A 22,622-nucleotide genomic window follows, 5' to 3' on the forward strand; every position below is an offset into this window, starting at 1 on the left:
ATTTATTTCCTTCTATACACTTAAAGTGCCTGATGCTGGGAAAGATTGAGTGCAGAAGGAGAAGAGGGCATCAGAGGATGAGATGGCTGGATGGCATCACCGATGCGGTGGACATGACCTTGGGCAAACTTTGGGAGATGTTGAGGGTCAGGGAGGCCTAGCGTGCTGCACTCCATGGGGTCACAAAGAGTCAGACATGACTGGGTGGCTGAACCACAGCATACACTTCCTTATTAGTCCAAATAAGCATACATTATCTAATTGAAATATAGTGGGTTTACGGTGTTGTGTTGGTTTCCAGCATACAGCAAGGTGATTCATTTATATTTATATATAAATACCCTGAAGAATATATATATATATATATATATATATATTATTTTTCAGATTTTTTTCATTGTGGTTTATTATAGAATATTGAATATAGTTCCCTGTGCTACATAGTAGGACTTTGTTGTTCATCAGTTTTATATATTACAGTTTATATTTGCTAATCCCAAACTCCTAATTTATTCTTCTCCTACACCTTTGGTAACCATAAATTTGTTTTCTATGTCTGTGAGAATGTTTTCTGTTTTGTAAATAAGTTCATTTGTGTCACATTTTAGATTCTACATATAAGTGATACCATATGGTATTCGTCTTTCTCTCTTTGACTTACTTGTCTTAGTATGATAATCTCTAGGTCCATCATTGTTGCTGCAAACTACATTATTTCACTCTTTGTTTATGGCTGAGGAGTATTCCACCACACACGTTCCACTCCCCCGCCACATCTTCTTTACCTCTCCATTTGTCGATGGACATTTAGGTTTCTTCCATAGACCCATTATCTTTATAACAGGGAAGATACCAGTATTTTTTTTTAAAGAAGAGATCCAGTCGGCTCCTTTGTTTCTTCTGATGTTATATTGTTTAAGAATCTCTTCACCAGTCTCCCGTTGTTTAAAGTATATTCTCATGCCCTCATGAGACTATTATTGCTCCCTTCTTCTTTGTGATGATCCCATATCAATCAGCTCACTCATTTAAAAACTGCTTACATATGCTATTTTAAGTTTTACCCTTACCCTGCCAATTGAATTGTTTAAAAATGAGTTCATTTAAAAAAATTACTGCTACTGGGGACTTTCCTGCTGGTCCAGTGGCTAAGACACCTCACTTTGAAAGCAGGGGGCTTAGGTTTGGGAACTGGAGCCCACGTGCTACAACTAGGAGTCCAAATCCCTCAACTAAAGATCCTGCGTGCTGCAATGAAGATCAGAGATCCTGTGTGCCGCAGCTAATACCTGGGGTAGCCAACTAGATAAATATTTTTTTAAGATTTACTGTTATTTTTTAAATAAAAATGTTTGTTGAGATATATTGATTTGTAGTATTAGTTTTAGGTATACAACATAGTGATTTGAAATTTTTATAGATTAAAGCTCATTTAAAGTTATTGTAAAATATTGGCTGTATTCCCTGTGTTGCATACTATATCCTTGTAGTTTATTTACCTTATACACAGCTGTTTGTGTCTCTTAATCCCCTACGCTTACCTCACTTCTCCCCACTTCCCTCTCCCCATTGGTAACCACTAGTTTGTTCTCTGTATCTGTGAGCCTGTTTTCATTTTGTAATACTCATTTGTTTTATCTTCTAGGTTCCACATATAAGTGATAACATACAGTACAGTATTTGTCTTTCTCTGTCTGACTTATTTTACTAAGCATAATACCCTCCAAATCTATCCATGTTGTTGTAGTTGGCAACATTTTATTCTTTTATATGGCCGAGTACTATTCCATTGTGTGTGTGTATACATACATACCATATCTATTTATCCATTTTTTAAAAAGTAAAATGTAATAGATTTATAATACTATATTAGTTTCAAGTGTATAGCATAGTGATTCAGTGTTGGTACAGATGATATTCCATTAGAAGTTACTACAAGATGATAGCTATAATTCCCTGTGTTATACAATATATCCTTGTTGCTTATTTTATTTTATACATAGTAGTTTATATCTCTCTCCCCATATCCCTACCTCATCCCTCCCCACTGGTTACCACTAATTTGTTCTCTGTATCTGTGAGTCTGTTTCTGTTTTGTTATATACATTTGTTTGGTTTATTTTTTAGATTCCACATATAACTGATTACATAAAGTATTTGCCTCTGCATTTCACTAAGCATAATATTTTCTAGGTCCATCCACATTGCTGCAAATGGCAGAATTTCATTCTTTTTTTTTATGGCTGAGTCGTATTCCATTGTGTGTGTATGTGTGTGAGTGTGTGTACAGATTTTCTTTATTCACTTACCTATTGGTGAACACTTGCAATGTTTTCATATCTTGCTTTACTTGGTATATTTTATTTACTTTGAATGACAGGGTCTGGACTCAGCTGAACTCTCCAAGAGCCCAAAGAAGTCAAAACTTCCAAATGAAAATCCTTACATAGTGTTGCCTAAAAGAATCGCAGGGCTCAGTGAGAGTTCAGTGAGTTACAGATCTCCTCTAAGTGAGCCAGAGCTGAGATTTAAACACTGGAGTTGAAGAGAAAGAAAAAACAAGTTCTTACTGAATTAAATGTAATGTCGTGATTAGGCGTCCTGTGTCATGGTAAATGACAGGTTTGGAAGACCCTCCTCTTGCAGTTGCCCTACAGCTTCAGGCGCTGAGTGGGCAAGGAGATGTGGAGCAGCATCTTGAGTTAGGGGACAAGGTTATAACAAGGTTATAACCCTGCAGGGCATGTAGACATCTGATGTGGTTCAAGTTTGTGTAGCCTGTTTAGAGACTGTGTTATTTATGGTGAGAATACAATGTGATCATGAATGATTTATGAAGCCAATATTACAGTTTCGAAGTATGCTTTCATTATCTGTGTATTTTAAATAATCAAACATAATTGGCCTTGTGCTTGGAAGGCCAATTATTTCCTATTGTCCTGAGTTCCTAATTTATTATTAAAATATTTTCATTTTGACAAAAATCTTCAATCCAGAACAGCCTTTGCTCAACTCCTCCTCCTCCCTTCTCTTTCCTCCCCCTCCCCACAACTTGTAACAGCAACTTCACAGCAAATGGATGTGGGTGGTTTCCATGGTACAAGACAACAGCTTTCACAGCGAGAGAGGGTACTTCAGCCTGAGCTAATTGGGCATGATGTGTTCCAGTGTTCTGGTGTGTAAACACAGATGCCCTCATACTGCAGGTATTTTAGCCGTGGATCAGGCACGTCAGAAAAGGGAAACATTTAGTCTCATCATCTGGGTGACAGGGCAGTGGAGGAGGGTGGGCAGCGGTGCAGGGAACTGCCTCATCTGGGGCCTGCCACACCTAACTCCCTGCCCTGGCTCTGTGCTTCCATTGACAGGACCAGGAAGAACAAGCTTACTTTGCAGTGTTTGATGGCCACGGCGGGGTGGATGCTGCCATCTACGCTTCCATTCACCTGCACGTGAACTTGGTGCGCCAGGAGATGTTCCCCCATGACCCTGCCGAGGCCCTGTGCCGAGCCTTCCGCGTCACCGACGAGCGCTTTGTCCAGAAGGCTGCCAGGGAGGTATGCGGCTTTCACACGGATTCCAGCCGTGATACGCCCCTGAGTTCACTTGTTCTGTGGCTGAAGGGCTATTTTGGATTCTCTCTTTTGTGATAGACATTATTTAAAGCTCTCTTCCAAACTACGTTCTTGACACGCAGTGTTGGATTCAGTTGTAGGCCTAATTCCCTCTTTAGGAATAGATTTAGTGGGGTGCTATGATGTACTGTAGAGAATCTCCAAGCTATAATTTTCTAAAAAGCCAGTCGGTTGCTGGATTTGGCAGGTGAGTTTTATCTTACTCACCATTGCCTGTCAGGTTCACACCAGGACCAGCTCTCTAAGCAGACTTTTGCTGACAAAGTCTGGATATGGTGATTAAAACAAGGGTCTAAAACAGAAACAGCAGCTGGGGTTCCTCCATGCATTTAGTTCTGAATGGGTTGGCAGTGTTCGCTGTGTGTCTCTTGAGGAAAACTTTTGCCTGGAGAGAGTGAATCCTTAGATGCTCCTTGAACTGGTTTTCTCTTAACAGGAAGAAAAGTCAGAGCTCACGTCCCAATTTCTTAAGGTTAATCAGACCTAAGGTTTTACTCTGTATGAATGACAGGGGCTATATTAAGATCTAAAAGTAAAGATTTTAATCTAATTATCATTCTGGGCATTGGTACATAATTAACTACAGGACTTTATACTCATTTCCAACTAGGGACCAACAGAAAGAGAATATTTTTTTTTAATTTTAAAAAGTAATTGCAGAATTATATACACACAGAAAGATAAGACCCCTGCCCTGTGACTTAAGCATTAACTCTTTTTGAAATGGGCTTGGACAGAACAGGGTAATCCTTTAATCCATTTCTTTGATCTCATTGTTAGGCTATAGGGCAATCATGGGGCTTGGCATTAACTAAGCAGTAATTCAGCTCTATTTGGTGTTAAGCAAGGGCAGTGTTCTGTCTCCCCACCTGCACCCCGGGTTTAGAATAATACACAGACCCAACAACAGTAACCACTGGGCTGTGCAGATAGAGGTGGGCTAGAAAACAAAAGAGTTGTTGCCCTCAGACTTGGCCAGCCTCTGGGGGGAGACCAGCAGGCTTGGAGCGGCCGGCTGTCTTCACTGTGACTGAGGATGTGGCCTGCCCCTGCGAGCTGGCCTGCCATCGTCGACCTTGTCGCCTTCACCCTCTGTTGTAGCCCTTTCCTTCTGTGTCCTCAGAATCACGGCTTTCTTCCTGACCGCGTTCACCTCATTTGCTTTGCCAGTGATTCTAGTTGTCTCTCGGTCTTGCCAACAGTTCTCTTGAATAATTTGGGTTCGTCTCAGCAGTTCCTTCCCTCCTCCTCGTGCTTCCATGTGCTGCTAACTGCTGGGGAGAAAGCAGCCGCTATTCCCATTGCGCGGCGGCCCTGCCTCCTGTTCCCTCCAGGGCATATGCACTCAAGTGTCTTTATCATGTGTTCCAGGGGCTGAGGTGTTGAACATTCTGTGTGGGAAGACATTTTATTGGTGGGTGAGGATTTGTAACAAACTTTCCCTATATAGGGAAAATGAGAAGTTGTTTTCTCATTGGATGCAAGGGGCCTGCTACCACCCTTGATGCACTGGTTCTAATTTAGGCCAAGTCCTTAGTAACAAAAAGTCATGCTTATTTGATGGTGACTCATGTCAAATGGTTCCCTGGTGGCTCAGACGGTGAAGAATCTGCCTGCAATGCAGGAGACCAGGCTTGGATCCCTGGGGCAGGAAGGTCCCTTGGAGAAAGGATTGGCTCCCCACTCCAGTATTCTTACCTGGAGAATTCCATGGACAGAGGAGGCTAGTGGGCTACGGTCAGTCCATGGGGTCTCAGAGTCAGACAAGACTGAGTGACTATAACTTTCACTTTTTCTTTCATGTGAAATGGAGATGTCATTTTAGGATAGTAGTATCAAGAGCATTAAGTACAGTGGTACTGAGCTGTGAAATTCCAGGCTGATGTTAGTTTTTCATGCAATGTTCCAAAAGCAAAGGTCCCTAAAACTATGGTAGATTTTGGTTTTGTTTTTTAAAGGTAGAAGCATCTTAGCACTCCAGGGAATGTGTGTTCTCTCTTAGCTCCTATTTTAATATCCAGAGTATGGAAGCATTTGCTGTGTACCAACCAGATGCTTTGTATGCTCTTTTGTAAAGCTAGGACCCTCCCCCTGAACATAACAGTAGGTCAGTAACAAGACAGAGACCAGAATATGGAGATCTTTAAGGGTTGATACCGTGGTTTAGCACTGGACCGGGAGGGAAAAATTTAGTTCAGTACTGACCTGTACCTGCCCTCGGGCAAGTCACATAACCTGCCATAGTCTTCTTCCCTGTGTGTGAAATGGAATAGAGGACTTCCCTGGTGGTCCAGTGGTTAAGACTATACACTCCCAACACAGGGGGCACAGTTTCCATCCCTGGTCAGGAAAGATCCTGCATGCTGCATGGCATGGTCAAAAAATAGTGAATTGATAATTGTCTCTGCCTTGCATATCACAGATAAAATCTACATGTGTGTGCACATATAAATACATCAAGCATGTAAAAATGCACTGAGAAATAGGAATTGCTATTTTATTTGTCAAGTTATTGGTAGTTTTGCTTCCATCTGAAAAGTCTGTATTATCTGTAAATTGCTTCTCAATGAGAATTTGACGTCTGCTAATTTTTACTGACTCTTGTTTTATTTATATTACTTTCAGAGCTTAAGATGTGGGACCACAGGAGTGGTGACTTTTATCAGAGGCAACATGTTACATGTGGCCTGGGTGGGTGATTCCCAGGTTATGCTTGTGAGGAAGGGCCAAGCTGTTGAACTGATGAAGCCACACAAGCCGGACAGAGAGGTGAGTATGCTTTGTTCTGTTAGGGCACATACCACAGGCAGTTTTCTAGTTGTTACTTCTCAGTTATGATTGTCACCATTATCTCAGCAACCAAGCCCACCTTTCAGAGGAAGAGTAAGAGAGCCCTTCCCGGGAAGCTGATGAATATCGTGTCTGTTGTGTACTGTTAAGGTAGCTGAATAAATCTTGAATCCAATTATTTGCTTCTTTCTGTTGCATTGCTATGCAGGATGAAAAGCAGCGGATTGAGGCCCTTGGAGGCTGTGTAGTCTGGTTTGGTGCCTGGAGGGTGAATGGAAGTCTGTCTGTCTCCAGAGCTATTGGTAGGAAAAACCAATTAATTATTTTTTCTCCAAACTGTCTTCTTCCAGAACACTGTTCTTAATATTAATCTGATACAACAAGGGAACCTGAGATAATAACTTAAATTTTCAGAGTGCTTGTTATTGTCGAATGCCTCTTTTAATTATTTAACCTACACATTTATATAAATTCCATTTTTAAAAGGGAACGATATTAAGAGATGCAGAACTTACTGGTTTCTTTTTTTTAAAGGGAAGCCTTTAATCTCTGGAATACAAATCTGCTTAAAACCCAGTGATCCTCATTTTCCATTCCATTTTGGGTCAAATTTAGCTTAAATCAGTATTTTCCAGAAAATGGAAGTCCCTATATTTTATCTTGCTTATATCTTTCATTTTTTCATTAAATTCTAAAATGACACAAACAACATGCTTTTTGGGTGAAAATAATTTTTACTATATTAAAATGAGAAAACTAATTCTACTCTGTGTGGAGTGTAGTTGTTAGATTACCCTGGGGTTTCAGAGAATCTACTTCCTGGAACCTAAATTCTTTACAAGAAGGGTAAAGTCAATGAAACTCTTTGTTGAAGATTTAGAGAGTAAAGAGCTCAGTTGATTGGACAAAATGCAAGGGTGTGGTTCAGAGAACTGGGCTCTAGTCCTGTTTCTGCCTCACTTTTGCACCTGGGTCTGTTTCGTTGGGTTTCATGGCTTAGCTTCACTTTTTTTGTTCTTTTTTTTTTTTTAAAGAACAGATCAGTGTGTGTGTCTCTATCGCGTGTATACACATAGGCTACAGTTCTCAGTCACTGCCTTCTAAAGAAATGAAGTGATTTGACATAGGAGAACATGGATGAACGGAGTTGATGTCTGATCCCCAGATTTTGCCTATCATTACCAAAAAATTCCAGAACATTAATAAAATCTCAAAGGACTGATTCCGTTTCACCGCTGATGTGATTTCCCTCCCACTCTTCGGGAAGGTGCTGGCAAGCTGTGAAGTGGCCCAAATGTGAGCAGCAGAAGGCTGAGAGAGAAAGAGGAAGCTCAAAGATTCTGCAAATACCTCTTGAAAAATTGAGAGTTGGCTTCACCTTAGACCAAGGGAGTTATTAGGAAATCTGGAATAAGGCCAAAAGGGGGAAATTTCTGATATCTGAAACACAGCCTCATATAGAATTGTTTTTGACAACCCCAAAGACCTTTTCTCTTGACCCTACTGTCTTTGCAGAGCATTGTGAGATAACTTTAATGCTTGTTATAGAAGCAACTTTACTAGAGCATCCTTGTCATTTCTTCTAAAAATATGACACAAGGGGAAAAAGCAATGTCCTTGAATAAGTGAGAATCTAAGAGGAAACAGGGCTGACTTCAGAGAGGAAGTGACTTCTGAGGTGGACCGGAGGACAGAACCTAGAGAAGGACGCCCCGGAGCGAGGCGTGCAAACACATGGATGTCTCAGAGGGCACGTCCTGTTTCAGGAACAGTGACGGGGCAGGAGGCTGGGGCGGAGGGTGCGGGTGGGAAGACGCAAGTGTTGGCACCAGAGTGTGAAGGGGCTTGAATGCCAGGCTCGGTGTCTGGACTTTGCTGGATGAATAAGCTGAGGGCCCATGTGGTCAGGTTTGTAATTATAAATATTTGTAATGATTATGGAAGATGAACTAGAGTGAAAAACCTAGATGAGAGATCATTCAGAGATGTGGACAGCTGAAAAAAAAGGAATACAGAAGAGGGTATAAATTGATGAGACAGAAATGACAGTTTTGGGGGGAAAGAAGAAAGGTAACTTCTAGGTTTCTGACTTATGTCACTAAGATGATAAAACGTTTGTAATAAAGCATCAGCAGTTTGAGGGGGGAGGGCAGATAATGAGTTCATTTTGGACATATTTGTATTCTAGGTGCCTGTGGGACATCTTGGAAGGTAATTTATATGCAGCTGGAAATACAGATCTGGAGCTTAGCAGGGTTGTAAGTTGGAAATAGAGATTTGGGAATTCATCCCATTTTGGAAATAATATTAGCAACCTGTGAAGTGATTTTATATGTGTGTGTGTGTGTGTGTGTGTGTGTATACAGTAGTTGAAACGACAGGAATGGCTGACATTGTCCAGGAATATGTAGTGTGAAGAGAGACCAAGGAGGAGACTCATTCCTTACGGTAGGAGAGCGTGCAGTCACGCTCTCTGGGTTTGTGTCTTGGCTCTGCCACTGCACCAGCTGTGGGCCTAGGTGACTTTACTGAACCTCTCTATATCTGTTTGTTCCTTTGTAAAGCAGGAACAGTCATAGCACCTAACTCATTGTTTTTGTATTAGATGGTATAATACACACACACACTTAGAACCCTGCCTGGCACAGTTTTAGCATGCAGTGATTTGGGGTGCTATTTTTTTTTGGGGGGTGCTATTAAGTGAAGGAGCCAGTAAAGAAAATCAGGAAGGGACACAGACACAGGGTATCAGATGCTGGGGAAGGGGGTTTTTCTAAGAGTATGTAGTCAACAGGGTCAAATGCTGCAGAGGTCAAGTGAGTTTAAAAAGTCACAGAATTTTGAAAACAGAAAATGGTTGTGGATATAGGTAAATTGCTAGAGATTGTTTTTTAAGTCAGGAGGAGGAGTCGAGGGAATTCAGACCTGGTAAACTTAATTTTCTTTGAAGTAGGAAATTAGGCCATCTACCAAAATCCAATAACTTAATTGGAAAGAGTTGAAGAATGTAAGAGAGATTTGGAAAGCTCATGGAATAAATCAGGGGGATAAATAAAGACAAGAAAAAGGACTCCTAAGCAGAGTTCAACTCTACTCAGAAAATAAACGACACTAATACTTTAAAAATAAAAGGCATTTCAACTGTTTCTCCCCATGAGCCCTTTGGATTGATGAGCCAGAGTTGACAAGAGCCATGATATGTTTTCTAGCACATGGAGAGAGGGGGTAGAAGACAAAATCCATGGTGCCATTTCTACCATGAAATGGATAATCATGTCCTTCTACCAAATTTGGGGGCGAAATGTCATGAATTTGACATCTCACAGTAGAGTAGGTGAAAAGCCAGAATTCTGGCAGCATTTTCTCTTGTGCAAATCTTTGTATGTTCTGTTCCAAACTAACAGTTGCAGTAGCCTTTTAATTGAAGCAGTAAAACAAGATTTTTGGGAACAGTATGACTCAGATCACATTTATTTTTAGAGCTAGAATTCAGAAAATAATGATGATAATAATACAGTCAGGTGGAGTAGGGGCTGGGGGCATTTAGTAAAGTGGGTTGGTGGAGGACACTGATCCCCATGATTGGAAGCTTTAATTAGCTTTAACAGGTTACTGGAAGACTGCATACCTGAATGGTTTAGTGGTTTTCCCTACTTTCTTCAGTTTAAGTCTGAATTTGGCAAGAAGGAGTTCATGATCTGAGCCACAGTCAGCTCCTGGTCTTGTTTTTGCTGACTGTATAGAGCTTCTCCATCTTTGGCTGCAAAGAATGTAATCAATCTGATTTTGGTGTTGACCATCTGGTGATGTCCATGTGTAGAGTCTTCTCTTGTGTTGTTGCAAGAGCGGGTTTGCTATGACCAGTGCGTTCTCTTGGCAAAACTCTATTAGCCTTTGCCCTGCTTCATTCCGTGCTCCAAGGCCAAATTTGCCTGTTACTCCAGGTGTTTCTTGACTTCCTACTCTTTTTTTTTTTTTTAATTTTTTTATTAGTTGGAGGCTAATTACTTCACAACATTTCAGTGGGTTTTGTCATACATTGATATGAATCAGCCATAGATTTACACTTATTCCCCATCCCGATCCCCCCTCCCACCTCCCTCTCCACCCGATTCCTCTGGGTCTTCCCAGTGCACCAGGCCCGAGCACTTGTCTCATGCGTCCCACCTGGGCTGGTGATCTGTTTCACCATAGATAGTATACATGCTGTTCTTTTGAAACATCCCACCCTCACCTTCTCCCACAGAGTTCAAAAGTCTGTTCTGTATTTCTGTGTCTCTTTTTCTGTTTTGCATATAGGGTTATCGTTACCATCTTTCTAAATTCCATATATATGTGTTAGTATGCTGTAATGTTCTTTATCTTTCTGGCTTACTTCACTCTGTATAAGGGGCTCCAGTTTCATCCATCTCATTAGGACTGGTTCAAATGAATTCTTTTTGACGGCTGAGTAATATTCCATGGTGTATATGTACCACAGCTTCCTTATCCATTCATCTGCTGATGGGCATCTAGGTTGCTTCCATGTCCTGGCTATTATAAACAGTGCTGCGATGAACATTGGGGTGCACGTGTCTCTTTCAGATCTGGTTTCCTCAGTGTGTATGCCCAGAAGTGGGATTGCTGGGTCATATGGCAGTTCTATTTCCAGTTTTTTAAGGAATCTCCACACTGTTTTCCATAGTGGCTGTACTAGTTTGCATTCCCACCAACAGTGTAAGAGGGTTCCCTTTTCTCCACACCCTCTCCAGCATTTATTGCTTGTAGACTTTTGGATAGCAGCCATCCTGACTGGTGTGTAATGGTACCTCATTGTGGTTTTGATTTGCATTTCTCTAATAATGAGTGATGTGGAGCACCTTTTCATGTCTTTGTTAGCCATCTGTATGTCTTCTTTGGAGAAATGTCTGTTTAGTTCTCTGGCCCATTTTTTGATTGGGTCATTTATTTTTCTGGAATTGAGCTGCAGGAGTTGCTTGTATATTTTTGAGATTAATCCTTTGTCTGTTTCTTCATTTGCTATTATTTTCTCCCAATCTGAGGGCTGTCTTTTCACCTTACTTATAGTTTCCTTTGTAGTGCAAAAGCTTTTAAGTTTCATTAGGTCCCATTTGTTTAGTTTTGCTTTTATTTCCAATATTCTGGGAGGTGGGTCATAGAGGATCTTGCTGTGATTTATGTCGGAGAGTGTTTTGCCTATGTTCTCCTCTAGGAGTTTTATAGTTTCTGGTCTTACATTTAGATCTTTAATCCATTTTGAGTTTATTTTTGCGTATGGTGTTAGAAAGTGTTCTAGTTTCATTCTTTTGCAAGTGGTTGACCAGTTTTCCCAGCACCACTTGTTAAAGAGGTTGTCTTTTTTCCATTGTATATCCTAGCCTCCTTTGTCAAAGATAAGGTGTCCATAGGTTCGTGGATTTATCTCTGGGCTTTCTATTCTGTTCCATTGATCTATATTTCTGTCTTTGTGCCAGTACCACACTGTCTTGATGACTGTGGCTTTGTAGTAGAGTCTGAAGTCAGGCAGGTTGATTCCTCCAGTTCCATTCTTCTTTTTCAAGATTACTTTGGCTATTCGAGGTTTTTTGTATTTCCATACAAATTGTGAAATTCTTTGGTCTAGTTCTGTGAAAAATACCGTTGGTTGACTTCCTACTTTTGCATTCCAGTCCCCTATAATGAAAAGGACATCTTTTTTGGGTGTTAGTTCTAAAAAGTCTTGTAGGTCTTCATAGAGCCGTTCAACTTCAGCTACTTCAGTGTTACTGGTTGGGGCATAGGCTTGGACTACCGTGATATTGAATGGTTTGCCTTTGAAACGAACAGAGATCATTTTGTCGTTTTTGAGATTGCATCCAAGGACTGCATTTCGGACTCTTGTTGACCATGATGGCTACTCCATTTCTTCTAAGGGATTCCTGCCCACAGTAGTAGATATAATGGTCATCTGAGTTAAATTCACCCATTCTAGTCCATTTTAGTTTGCTGATTCCTAGAATGTTGATGTTCACTCTTGCCATTTCCTGTTTGACCACTTCCAATTTGCCTTGATTCATGGACCTAACATTCCAGGTTCCTATGCAATATTGCTCTTTACAGCATCAGACCTTGCTTCTATCACCAGTCACATCCACAACTGGGTGTTGTTTTTGCTTTGGCTCCATCCCTTCATTCTTTCTGGAGTTATTTCTCCTCTGATCTCCAGTAGCATATTGGGCACCTACCGACCTGGGGAGTTCCTCTTTCAGTATCCTGTCATTTTGCCTTTTCATGCTGTTCATGGGGTTCTCAAGGCAAGATATACTGAAGTGGTTTGCCATTCCTTTCTCCAGTGGACCACATTTAGGTATGACCTAAATCAAATCCCTTATGACTATACAGTGGAAGTGAGAAATAGATTTAAGGGACTAGATCTGATAGACAGAGAGCCTGATGAACTATGGACGGAGGTTCGTGACACTGTACAGAAGACAGGGATCAAAACCATCCCCAAGAAAAAGAAATGCAAAAAGGCAAAATGGTTGTCTGAGGAGGCCTTACAAATAGCTGTGAAAAGAAGAGAAGCGAAAAGCAAAGGAGAAAAGGAAAGATATTCCCATTTGAATGCAGAGTTCCAAAGAATAGCCAGGAGAGATAAGAAAGCCTTCCTCAGCGATCAATGCAAAGAAATAGAGGAAAACAACGGAATGGGAAAGACTTAGAGATCTCTTCAAGAAAATTAGAGATACCAAGGGAACATTTCAGGCAAAGATGGGTTCGATAAAGGACAGAAATGGTATGGACCTAACAGAAGCAGAAGATATTAAGAAGAGGTGGCAAGAATACACAGAAGAACTGTACAAAAAAGATCTTCATGACCCAGATAATCACAGACATCCTGGAATGTGAAGTCAAGTGGGCCTTAGAAAGCATCACTACGAAGAAAGCTAGTGGAGGTGATAGAATTCCAGTTGAGCTATTTCAAATCCTGAAAGATGATGCTGTGAAAGTGCTGCACTCAATGTGCCAGCAAATTTGGAAAACTCAGCAGTGGCCACAGGACTGGAAAAGGTCTGTTTTCATTCCAATCCCTAAGAAAGGCAATCCCAAAGAATGCTCAAACTACCGCACAATTGCACTCATCTCACACGCTAGTAAAGTAATGCTCAAAATTCTGCAAGCCAGGTTTCAGCAATACGTGAACCGAGAACTTCCAGATGTTCAAGCTGGTTTTAGAAAAGGCCGAGGAGTCAGAGATCAAATTGCCAATATCCGCTGGATCATCGAAAAAGCAAGAGAGTTCCAGAAAAATATCTATTTCTGCTTTATTGACTACGCCAAAGCCTTTGACTGTGTGGATCACAATAAACTGTGGAAAATTCTGAAAGAGATGGGAATACCAGACCACCTGATCTGCCTCTTGAGAAACCTGTATGCAGGTCAGGAAGCAACATTTAGAACTGGACATAGAACAACAGACTGGTTCCAGATAGGAAAAGGAGTACATCAAGGCTGTATATTGTCACCCTGCTTACTTAACTTATATGCAGAGTATATCATGAGAAACGCTGGGCTGGAAGAAGCACAAGCTGGAATCAGGATTGCCGGGAGAAATATCAATAACCTCAGATACGCAGATGATACCACCCTTATGGCAGAAAGTGAAGATGAACTAAAAAGCCTCTTGATGAAAGTGAAAGAGGAGACTGAAAAAGTTGGCTTAAAGCTTAACATTCAGAAAACTAAGATCATGGCATCTGGTCCCATCACCTCATGGGAAATAGATGGGGAGACAGTGGAAACAGTGTCAGACTTTATTTTTTGGGGCTCCAAAATCACTACAGATGGTGACTGCAGCCATGAAATTAAAAGACACTTACTCCTTGGAAGGAAAGTTATGACCAACCTAGACAGCATATTAAAAAGCAGAGACATTACTTTGCCAACAAAGGTTGGTCTGGTCAAGGCTATGGTTTTTCCAGTGGTCATGTATGGATGTGAGAGTTGGACTGTGAAGAAAGCTGAGCACTGAAAAATTGATGCTTTTGAACTATGGTGTTGGAGAAGACTCTTGAGAGTCCCTTGGACTGCAAGGAGATCCAACCAGGCCATCCTGAAGGAAATCAGTCCTGAATATTCATTGGAAGGACTGATGCTGAAGCTGAAACTCCAGTACTTTGGCCACCTCATGCGAAGAGTTGACTCACTGGAAAAGACCCTGATCCTGGGAGGGATTGGGGGCAGGAGGAGAAGGGGATGACAGAGGATGAGATGGCTGCATGGCAACACCGACTCGATGGGCATGAATTTGAGTAAACTCCGGGAGTTGGTGATGGACAGGGAGGCCTGGCATGCTGCGATTCATGGGGTCGCAAAGAGTCGGACATGACTGAGCGACTGAACTGAACTGAACTGAACTGGAAGACTGCATAGTATAAAACTAAAGTTGACAAGGTCAAAACCATACTTGAGGAAGATGGGTCTTGCTACTGTATGAAAAAGACTAGCTTCTTACCTTGCAGATAAAACTAACCCAGGTAATTAAATATTAAGTTATCTGTTGTTTACGGTATCCTATCGTGTGGTATGCTGGGTAGGGCATGTGGCCCACGGTGGTTCTAACAGAGGTGTCCATAATGTTCCTGTTGAGCTTTCTGGGCCTATCTGAAGATTAAACAGAAATGTGAAATATTGGAGAGAACTTTACTAGGGTAAGAGAGAACCCATAAGAGATACCACAAAGGATGACAGTATGACCACATCATTTAAGTAAGCATACTTATCTTCATTTTATCTTCCCCTCACCAAGAGTCAGATACGACTGAGCGACTTCACTTTCACTTTTCACTTTCTTTCATGCATTGGAGAAGGAAATGGCAACCCACTCCAGTAGTCTTGCCTGGAGAATCCCAGGGACGGGGGAGCCTGGTGGGCTGCCGTCTGTGGGGTCGCACAGAGTTGGACACAACTGAAGTGACTTAGCAGCAGCAGTCAGAAAGTTCAGTTTTAGTGCAATAAAGAGGATAGGAACTGAAGACAGTCTTTAAAGTGCTGTGACCTGGATCCAGGCATCCTGACTCTGCTGCTTGCATCCTTGACCACTAAGCTATATGCTACTACTTTAAGAATGATAAAGCACTTTGTAAACAAACAAACAAACTACCAACAAATTATGATACCCTAATCTAGGAACTGTTGCTCAGTACTCCATGTTTTTCATATAAAGAAGCCAGTGAGTATCCCTTGTAGTGATGTTATTTGGTTACTCGACAGGCAAAGGACCTGTTTGCTAAGGCTCTCCCCAAGTGCTAAAGGAATAAACAAGGGATCTGGAAGTGCTCTGGACTGGAAGTTCTAAAACGCATTGCAGATGATGCACTGCCGCGGTAGTCTGGCGACAGAAACCTAGCTTAGCTGGGCCCGAGTTCTCCAGTCTGTTGCTGCACCAAACACTCAGCCACAGAGTGCTCCCTACCAGCTGCCTGTGCGTCTTTGCCAACACTGTTCCCTCAACAGAGGGCCCTTCTCTGCTCAGGACATTAGAGCTGACCATGAACATTCTGACCTGCAAGATAAACCAGAATGACCTGTTTTCTCATTCCTGCAGGAGATGCTGAACATAAGCCATATATCTGCGGGGATGCAGATTCTGCCTCTACTGTTCTGGATGGTACTGAAGACTACCTCATTCTGGCCTGCGATGGCTTCTACGACACCGTGAACCCTGACGAGGCAGTGAAAGTCGTGTCCGACCACTTGAAGGAGAATAACGGAGACAGCAGCATGGTTGCCCACAAGTTAGTGGCATCAGCTCGTGATGCGGGGTCAAGTGATAACATCACTGTTATTGTGGTTTTCCTGAGGGACATGAACAAAGCTGTAAATGTTAGTGAGGACTCAGATTGGACAGAGAACTCTTTCCAAGGAGGGCAAGAAGCTGGTGGGGATGACAAGGAGAGTCATGGGGAGTGCAAGCGCCCCTGGCCCCAGCACCAGTGCTCCGCCCCAGCCGATCTGGGCTACGAGGGGCGTGTGGATTCTTTCACGGATAGAACCAGCCTGAGCCCAGGGTCCCAAAGCAGCGTGCTGGAAGACCCAGGCTACCTAGATCTCACACAGATAGAAACAAGCAAGCCTCACGGTGCCCAGCTTTTGCCACCAGTTGAGCTGTTTGGTCCTGGTGCACCAAAGAGAGCCAATCTTATTAATGAGGTAATAATGGAGAAAAAATCAGTTCCATCATCATTGCCTGAATGGAGTGGTGCTGAAGAGTTTCTCTCTTCTTTTAATGTGGGTTCAACAGGGCAGCAGGTATGCAGCATGGAGAGCTTGCCTCCTGTTTGTTCTAGGCTGGAAAACGAACAGTTCAAGTTCCTGGGAAAGAGAGTTTCTAGGTTGTCTCATTTATACTACCATTACAAAAAGAGGCGGCATGGATTCAGGTTTAATCCCAAGTTTTATTCTTTTCTCTCTGCTCAAGAGTCTTCCCAGAAAACAGGCATTAGCCTGTCCTCACTTATTCGGAATGGGAAGAGAAATAGGATGTTAAGAAGTTCTCTGCCATGGAGGCAAAATAGCTGGAAAGGATACAGTGAGAACATGATGAGGAAGCTCAAAAAGAGTAACGACACTCCATACCCAGATCTTCCCTGGAGCTTTAAAATATAATCCTTTCTCTCTAGAGTAGGCTAGCTAGCTCTCCCTCAATAAAGATACCACTATCAGAGTAGAAACAAGGTAGATATTTCTGAAATGTGTGTGCTTCATTATAGTGAGCCATGGATGGCTCAACTCTTAAATGTAAATAGATCTCTAGGAAACTCAATACAGTGTTTTCAATCTAATAAAGAACAGTATTGGCAGTTTCACTAGCAAAATTACACCCCTGGTCCCTGTGATGTGTCTCTATACCTACATACACCCCCAAGACCCCGTCACGTCACTAGTGGAGGCTTGCGAGTTAAGTTATTTCAGTCAGGATATATAGTGCTGAAATCTTGATGCAGGTGAAATTCAGTCTGATGTGCCTAATATATATCTGGAAAACTTAATGCAGAATTAGATCTAGTTGAGGAATGTTCCTCAAAAGACTGGGGACTATGAGGGAAAACCTCTCCCTTTTTTTTTTGGTAGGTAAAAGACTAAAAGCCATATGGGTTTTAACTGGAGAAAATGAAAGTAGAAAACTAGTGTAAAAATGTCGTATTCTCAGACTTGTGAGGTGGTATATAGTCAAAAAGATTCACTAATTTTTTTCCTGTAACATAAAAGACCAACAATGAAAATTTTTTGAATTAAGCATTTCCTAGGGCTATAGCTATTTGGGAGTTTCATAACCCGTTATGGTGCTTTTGACGGAATTGTTTTTTAGAAGACCGCTGTCAATTGGCTTTAACCTATGATGCTAATGTTTTTCACTGTACCTTCATCTCAGGAATAAAAACTTGTTTAATGGAGATGATTTCAGGTACAAATATACTAGAATCAAGTTGCCATTTTAAAAGAAAATCAAATAGTATTTCTATTTTTTCTTGCTTTTTTCTTTTTTTTAAAGTTCACAGACAGTAAAGGCATATACTACAATAAAATAAAAAGTGGTTCTGGAGAATGAAAAATACTAGTTTTAACTTCTCTAAAATTGTTTCCCCTGAGGGAATGAAATAATTGGTATGGAAGAGGCTGAAATTAACTGCCTAAAGTGAGCCCAGAGGTCAAGTGCAAAGTAGAATGCAGATGACTGCAGCTGAGGTCTGTTTAGTTGAAAATTTGAGTCCTGCATCTTCAGACCAGAGGGCCAGGACACGTGTTGCTCATTTCAATATTTATTTACATTTGATATTTTGAAATTGTCTGCTTTTTGCCATTTCTGCAGTTTCAAGTAGGAACCATATCTGCAACTAGAGGCAGCAAATAAACTAATAATCAGGTTAACTCAGGGCAGCAGCCTGCTCTGAGAATCACGAAATGTCTCCACAGGACGTTCTGCCCTCTCCCAGTCAGGCGTGGCGCCTCCGGCTTCCGCGTGCTGTCGGGAGGCACGGGCTGCTCCTGCCGAGAGGTTCACAGAGCGCAATACGACAACTGCATGTTCCCCAGACTCAGGACGGAGGACTGAGATTCCTGGACTTTAAAAACAGAGGGGACTGTAGCATATTTTGGGGTGCCAGGGTAGCTATAGCAAATAAGTAAAAGATTCACTTCAGCAACAGATTGTTAATCTACAGATTTTATTTTTTAAAATTTGGATGTAAGTAGAGATTTTCAGTATTTTTCTTTTTTGAAGTCATTTCTTTTCTCAAGTCTTGTGAGACATGGCTGAAAAGGAGGGAGCACACATGAATCCAACCACAGTACCAGAGTCTTCTCACCATCCCGAGGCTTTTCCCCGTCCATGGACCTCACATCTGTCATTTCCTGAAGCCTAGGTCATGTTAACAACCCATCAGGTGCAGTGTCAGTTTCAAATCAAATTATCTAGGGAAACAAGAAAACAGGCAGCAGAACATTGGTATATATAATAGTCCAAAGCACTTAGCCAAGTTAAAAAGTTTTTAAAAAGATTCTTCTGTAGTTGTCTATTGCTAATGACTTTGATCAGAATAAAGAAGGTGAAAGAAGGTACAAGTGATAGGTTTTCTTCAGTGGGAAAAATGGTTGGATGAAATTGGGAGTAACAGGCATCTTTAAGGGTCTGAATTTTGTAGGTGTAACTACATAAGCAGTGTTAACTCCATTTCTCATACCAGTAGCCCTCTAGAAAATAAAAGTAGTTCTAGTGTGGTCACATTATAAGCCAATAATGTACAAATTAGCAACTATTTATTTGTTCACAACATATTTATAGAGTAGTTAGGTACCACTTGTAAGGTAAGTCCTTTAAAATTCTATAATACATATTAAAGTAGTGGTTATTGGTCTGACATATGCTGCTCTTGGGTCTGTCTATAAACTAGATAAAAAGCAGTGCTTTGTGAAACGCAGTGTTATACCTTAATGCCACTGGTGATAGAAAGTAGCTCCCTTCAGTTCAAATCCTGTGCCCTTATTTGCTGCTTGCTGATGTAAGCAATAAGTACCCCTCTAACTAATGGTATCTACACATTTCTGTAACTTGTATTTAATGATGGTGTATCTGGTGATTGTAAAAATATTAGACAGATATAAAAGTATATAATATATATTAACTGTTAATGCTGAGGTATATAGTCTGTGAATTATGTGTTTTGTACTTCTATTCATTGTGTAATTTAGTGACGGTGGAGAAGATCTACACCCAATCCTTAAGAGTGGCAGTATCCCTTTTACGATTTAACATGATCTGCATCAATTTGTTTGCTTGCTGAAGTTTTGTTAGAATAGGAAATAGTAAAACAGATATTAAAAAGAGAGTGTAGTACTGGTTAGGGAAACAGACTTCAAGTCACTGACTGAAGTCACATGAATTCCTTGTACATTCACTGTGAGTTTCAAAGGCAATCGGTCCCTAATTTCCTTTGTTCACTTTCTGGATGTGGACTTTTAAGAGCGATCTAAGGTTAAGTAGCATTACAGCACCCAACACTGGGGCTGTTAATCCCGTCTAGGTCTATACTGAAAAGAAGGGTGGAAATACATGTATATATCTTTTCTTTACCTAGAAGTGCCATCCATTGTCCTTGAATTAATATACCGTTACTGTTGCATTTAATTTAACTAGGAGGATCCTCGAAAGTAACACCTTTACCAAGGACAATGTCAGCAATGTCAGTGTCAACCCCGAGTCTGATTCTGACCACATTTATAGTGGTCCACTGTCAACGTGGTGGTATAGTGTCACTGCATCTTCATGCCAACAGCACTCCTTTGTTGGAACACTGTGCCAGTGAGAAGCGCAGCATCCGGTGGGCAGATGAAATGATGCATAAAGAAGTTAAGTGTTTACAGATAAAACTGCTGTGGTTCAGGTACTTCCTTCCCCAGCAAAGGCTTGCTGAGGCTTTGTGAGAAAGTGATCTAAATTATTATTTTAATGTTTAAACATAATTTGTTCACTCAGTGATCATTCTCATGGAAGCAAGGCCATAAAAAAGGAATACTACAGTTTTAACCCTACAATTTAGGAGAATTATTCTTTGGATTGTCAGTTAGCTAAAGAAAGAACATACTTTTTTTTTCACCTTTTAAAATCACATGATGTTAAAGGACAAGTACCCACTCTTCCCTTCTGACCTGTGAATAATTTAAATGTTTTTACCCCCCCAAAAAGCAAAGTACTGCCAGTATTAATGACTATTTTTTGAGACAATGATACTGTGTTGAAAAAAAATTGGTACTTCCTCTAGTAGCATTTTATCTTCTATTGTAAAGACTATTTATTGTACTAATTAGAAAATATGAAATAAGATAGGGAACTCCAGACTGACACAGCAGTTGTTCTGGAAAAGGAAAATAATAAACTTTGATGTATTAAATAATCTATAGATACATCATTGCTAACTCTTATTCTAGGTGCTCTTTGGTGAGAGACAGGCTTTGTTCTCTTGTTCATGATATTTCTCTGCAAAGAATTCTCTATGGAGTTGAGCAAGTGAATCATTTCTTACCAAGCCAATTTTATCAATTTATAAACCTTCTCTGCAGCTCACTTTTGAGTTCAGTTGTAATCATGAGTGATCCTTCATATTTTATTTAAAACTGTTCATTCAGGTAAGAAGTATGTTGAAATTTTGCCAATATCTTAATAAAACCCAGCAATTTAAAAACATTGGTCATCTGTCTTTTTGTTCAAAGGAAGGCTACTTAGTTCTAGGATTTAAGTTGATTTTCTCAGAACTGAAAATAAAATCCTGAGGTGGCGATTTTCTAAACTTTAAAGTGGGGACATTGAAAAAAGTTTGCTAAGTGCTGCTACAATTGTTAGTCCCTCCCCAGAAAAACCAGAAGAGATCTTTCTCATCTTACAGACATTTCCCCCATCAGTTTAATGTTGGGGGTTCATCCTAAAATAGATGAATGAGGAATAGGACCTGTCAATGGCTAAGTGCTGACTCCTCAAATCTCCCAATTACTTTAGTCTTCAAACTCGGCATCCAGCCAGAGTTCTCCCCTCTTCCTTGGTCTTTCCCCCTTTTAGTTTCAGACTGGAAGAAAGGAAATAATCAGGTGAATTGTGGCTGAAAGTCTGTGCAGAGGAATGCTTTACGAGAGTGATAGGAGATAGGACAATGCAGTCAATATACTGCATTCGTACCCACCTCTCACCACCGTTAAGTCCTAAAAATTAATTTCAACCTTTAACTCCTAATCACTTAAATTCATTCAGTACTGTGATTTTATATAAACTCAAAGAAACGAGAATTGAGAAAAAAGAAGGTCCGAAAGAATCTTATTTGTAAGAGTTTGTTGCTACATCAGGGAATGAAAAGCAGTATTTTGCTAAGTATTATTTATACTTGAAAATGTTACTAGTATTAGTATTCTAAGCGCAAAAGGAAAGTCTTTCTGAAGCAGCAGCACAGAAACCCACACAGCTCTTTCAGTTCTCTATTTCCTGGGTTTTTTATAATCTCATCACTTTTATAATTAAAAATACTTTTGGATAGAAAACTAAAAATGGCCCATTACTTTCTGAATCGTGAATCTGAAATTAATTACTTATGTTTTTAATTAAAATATATAAGAACCACAGTACTTCCAGCTTCCCAATTCTAAAATGTAGAGCTAAAGGGAATACTGCTTCCACCCTTCTACATAAAAGCCAGATTAACTTCAAATTATGACTTTTTTCACCCTCATCCGTGTTGAAGTTGCAACTGGCCCGTTTAAGGGGCTGGTGCCTCCTGGCGAGCGACGCGGTCGGCCCTGGTTTACAGTCGGGCAGCTCTGGGAGCCAGCAGCGGGGGGGCAGCTCAGCCAAGAGTGAGCAGTGGCCGGTAGAGGCAGAGGGCGGGCTGGCAGGGCGGCGGGCCGTGCTGGGAGCTGCGGACACGAGTGGAGTCCGCCCTCCTGCCCACCCTACCAGGACTCAGAGAAAAGGCCCGGGGCGGAGCAGGTCCGGCAGTGGGATGTGGAGGGCCGCGGGAGCCCATCACCCTCCCCTCGGCTCGCCCACACGAGCGGCCTTCTGTGGAGGAAAGGGCCCCAGACGCTGCCCCCAGGGCACCTGTAACGAGTCACTGACGCTGATGGAAGGGAAGGGGAGCAAAACCCTACTCCTGGGGCGGAGGAGCGTCACCAGGC

General features: G+C 41.3%; 2 protein-coding genes across 4 annotated transcripts in view; one reads left to right on the forward strand and one right to left on the reverse strand.

Moving 5' to 3' along the window:
- PPM1E (protein phosphatase, Mg2+/Mn2+ dependent 1E) overlaps nucleotides 1-21,147 on the forward strand; it is a 228,705-nt gene extending 207,558 nt beyond the window's left edge. Inside the window, exons 4-7 of the mRNA XM_043902820.1 lie at nucleotides 3,369-3,557; nucleotides 6,261-6,404; nucleotides 6,634-6,727; nucleotides 16,012-21,147. Of these exons, the coding sequence (XP_043758755.1) occupies nucleotides 3,369-3,557; nucleotides 6,261-6,404; nucleotides 6,634-6,727; nucleotides 16,012-17,072 (1,488 nt within the window). The 3' untranslated portion in view covers nucleotides 17,073-21,147. The remainder of the gene's footprint in view (nucleotides 1-3,368; nucleotides 3,558-6,260; nucleotides 6,405-6,633; nucleotides 6,728-16,011) is intronic.
- TRIM37 (tripartite motif containing 37) overlaps nucleotides 1-22,622 on the reverse strand; it is a 168,282-nt gene that overhangs the window by 6,955 nt on the left and 138,705 nt on the right. Inside the window, exon 25 of one of the 3 annotated variants that reach the window (XM_043902819.1) lies at nucleotides 18,615-18,878. The exons of the other annotated variants lie outside the window; for them this stretch is intronic. Within the exon in view, the coding sequence (XP_043758754.1) occupies nucleotides 18,875-18,878 (4 nt within the window). The 3' untranslated portion in view covers nucleotides 18,615-18,874. Of the gene's footprint in view, nucleotides 1-18,614; nucleotides 18,879-22,622 lie in introns of those variants that run through there. 3 annotated transcript variants of the gene reach the window in all.

This window comes from Cervus elaphus, chromosome 5 (genome assembly GCF_910594005.1).
Source record: "Cervus elaphus chromosome 5, mCerEla1.1, whole genome shotgun sequence".
NCBI lineage: Eukaryota > Metazoa > Chordata > Mammalia > Artiodactyla > Cervidae > Cervus > Cervus elaphus.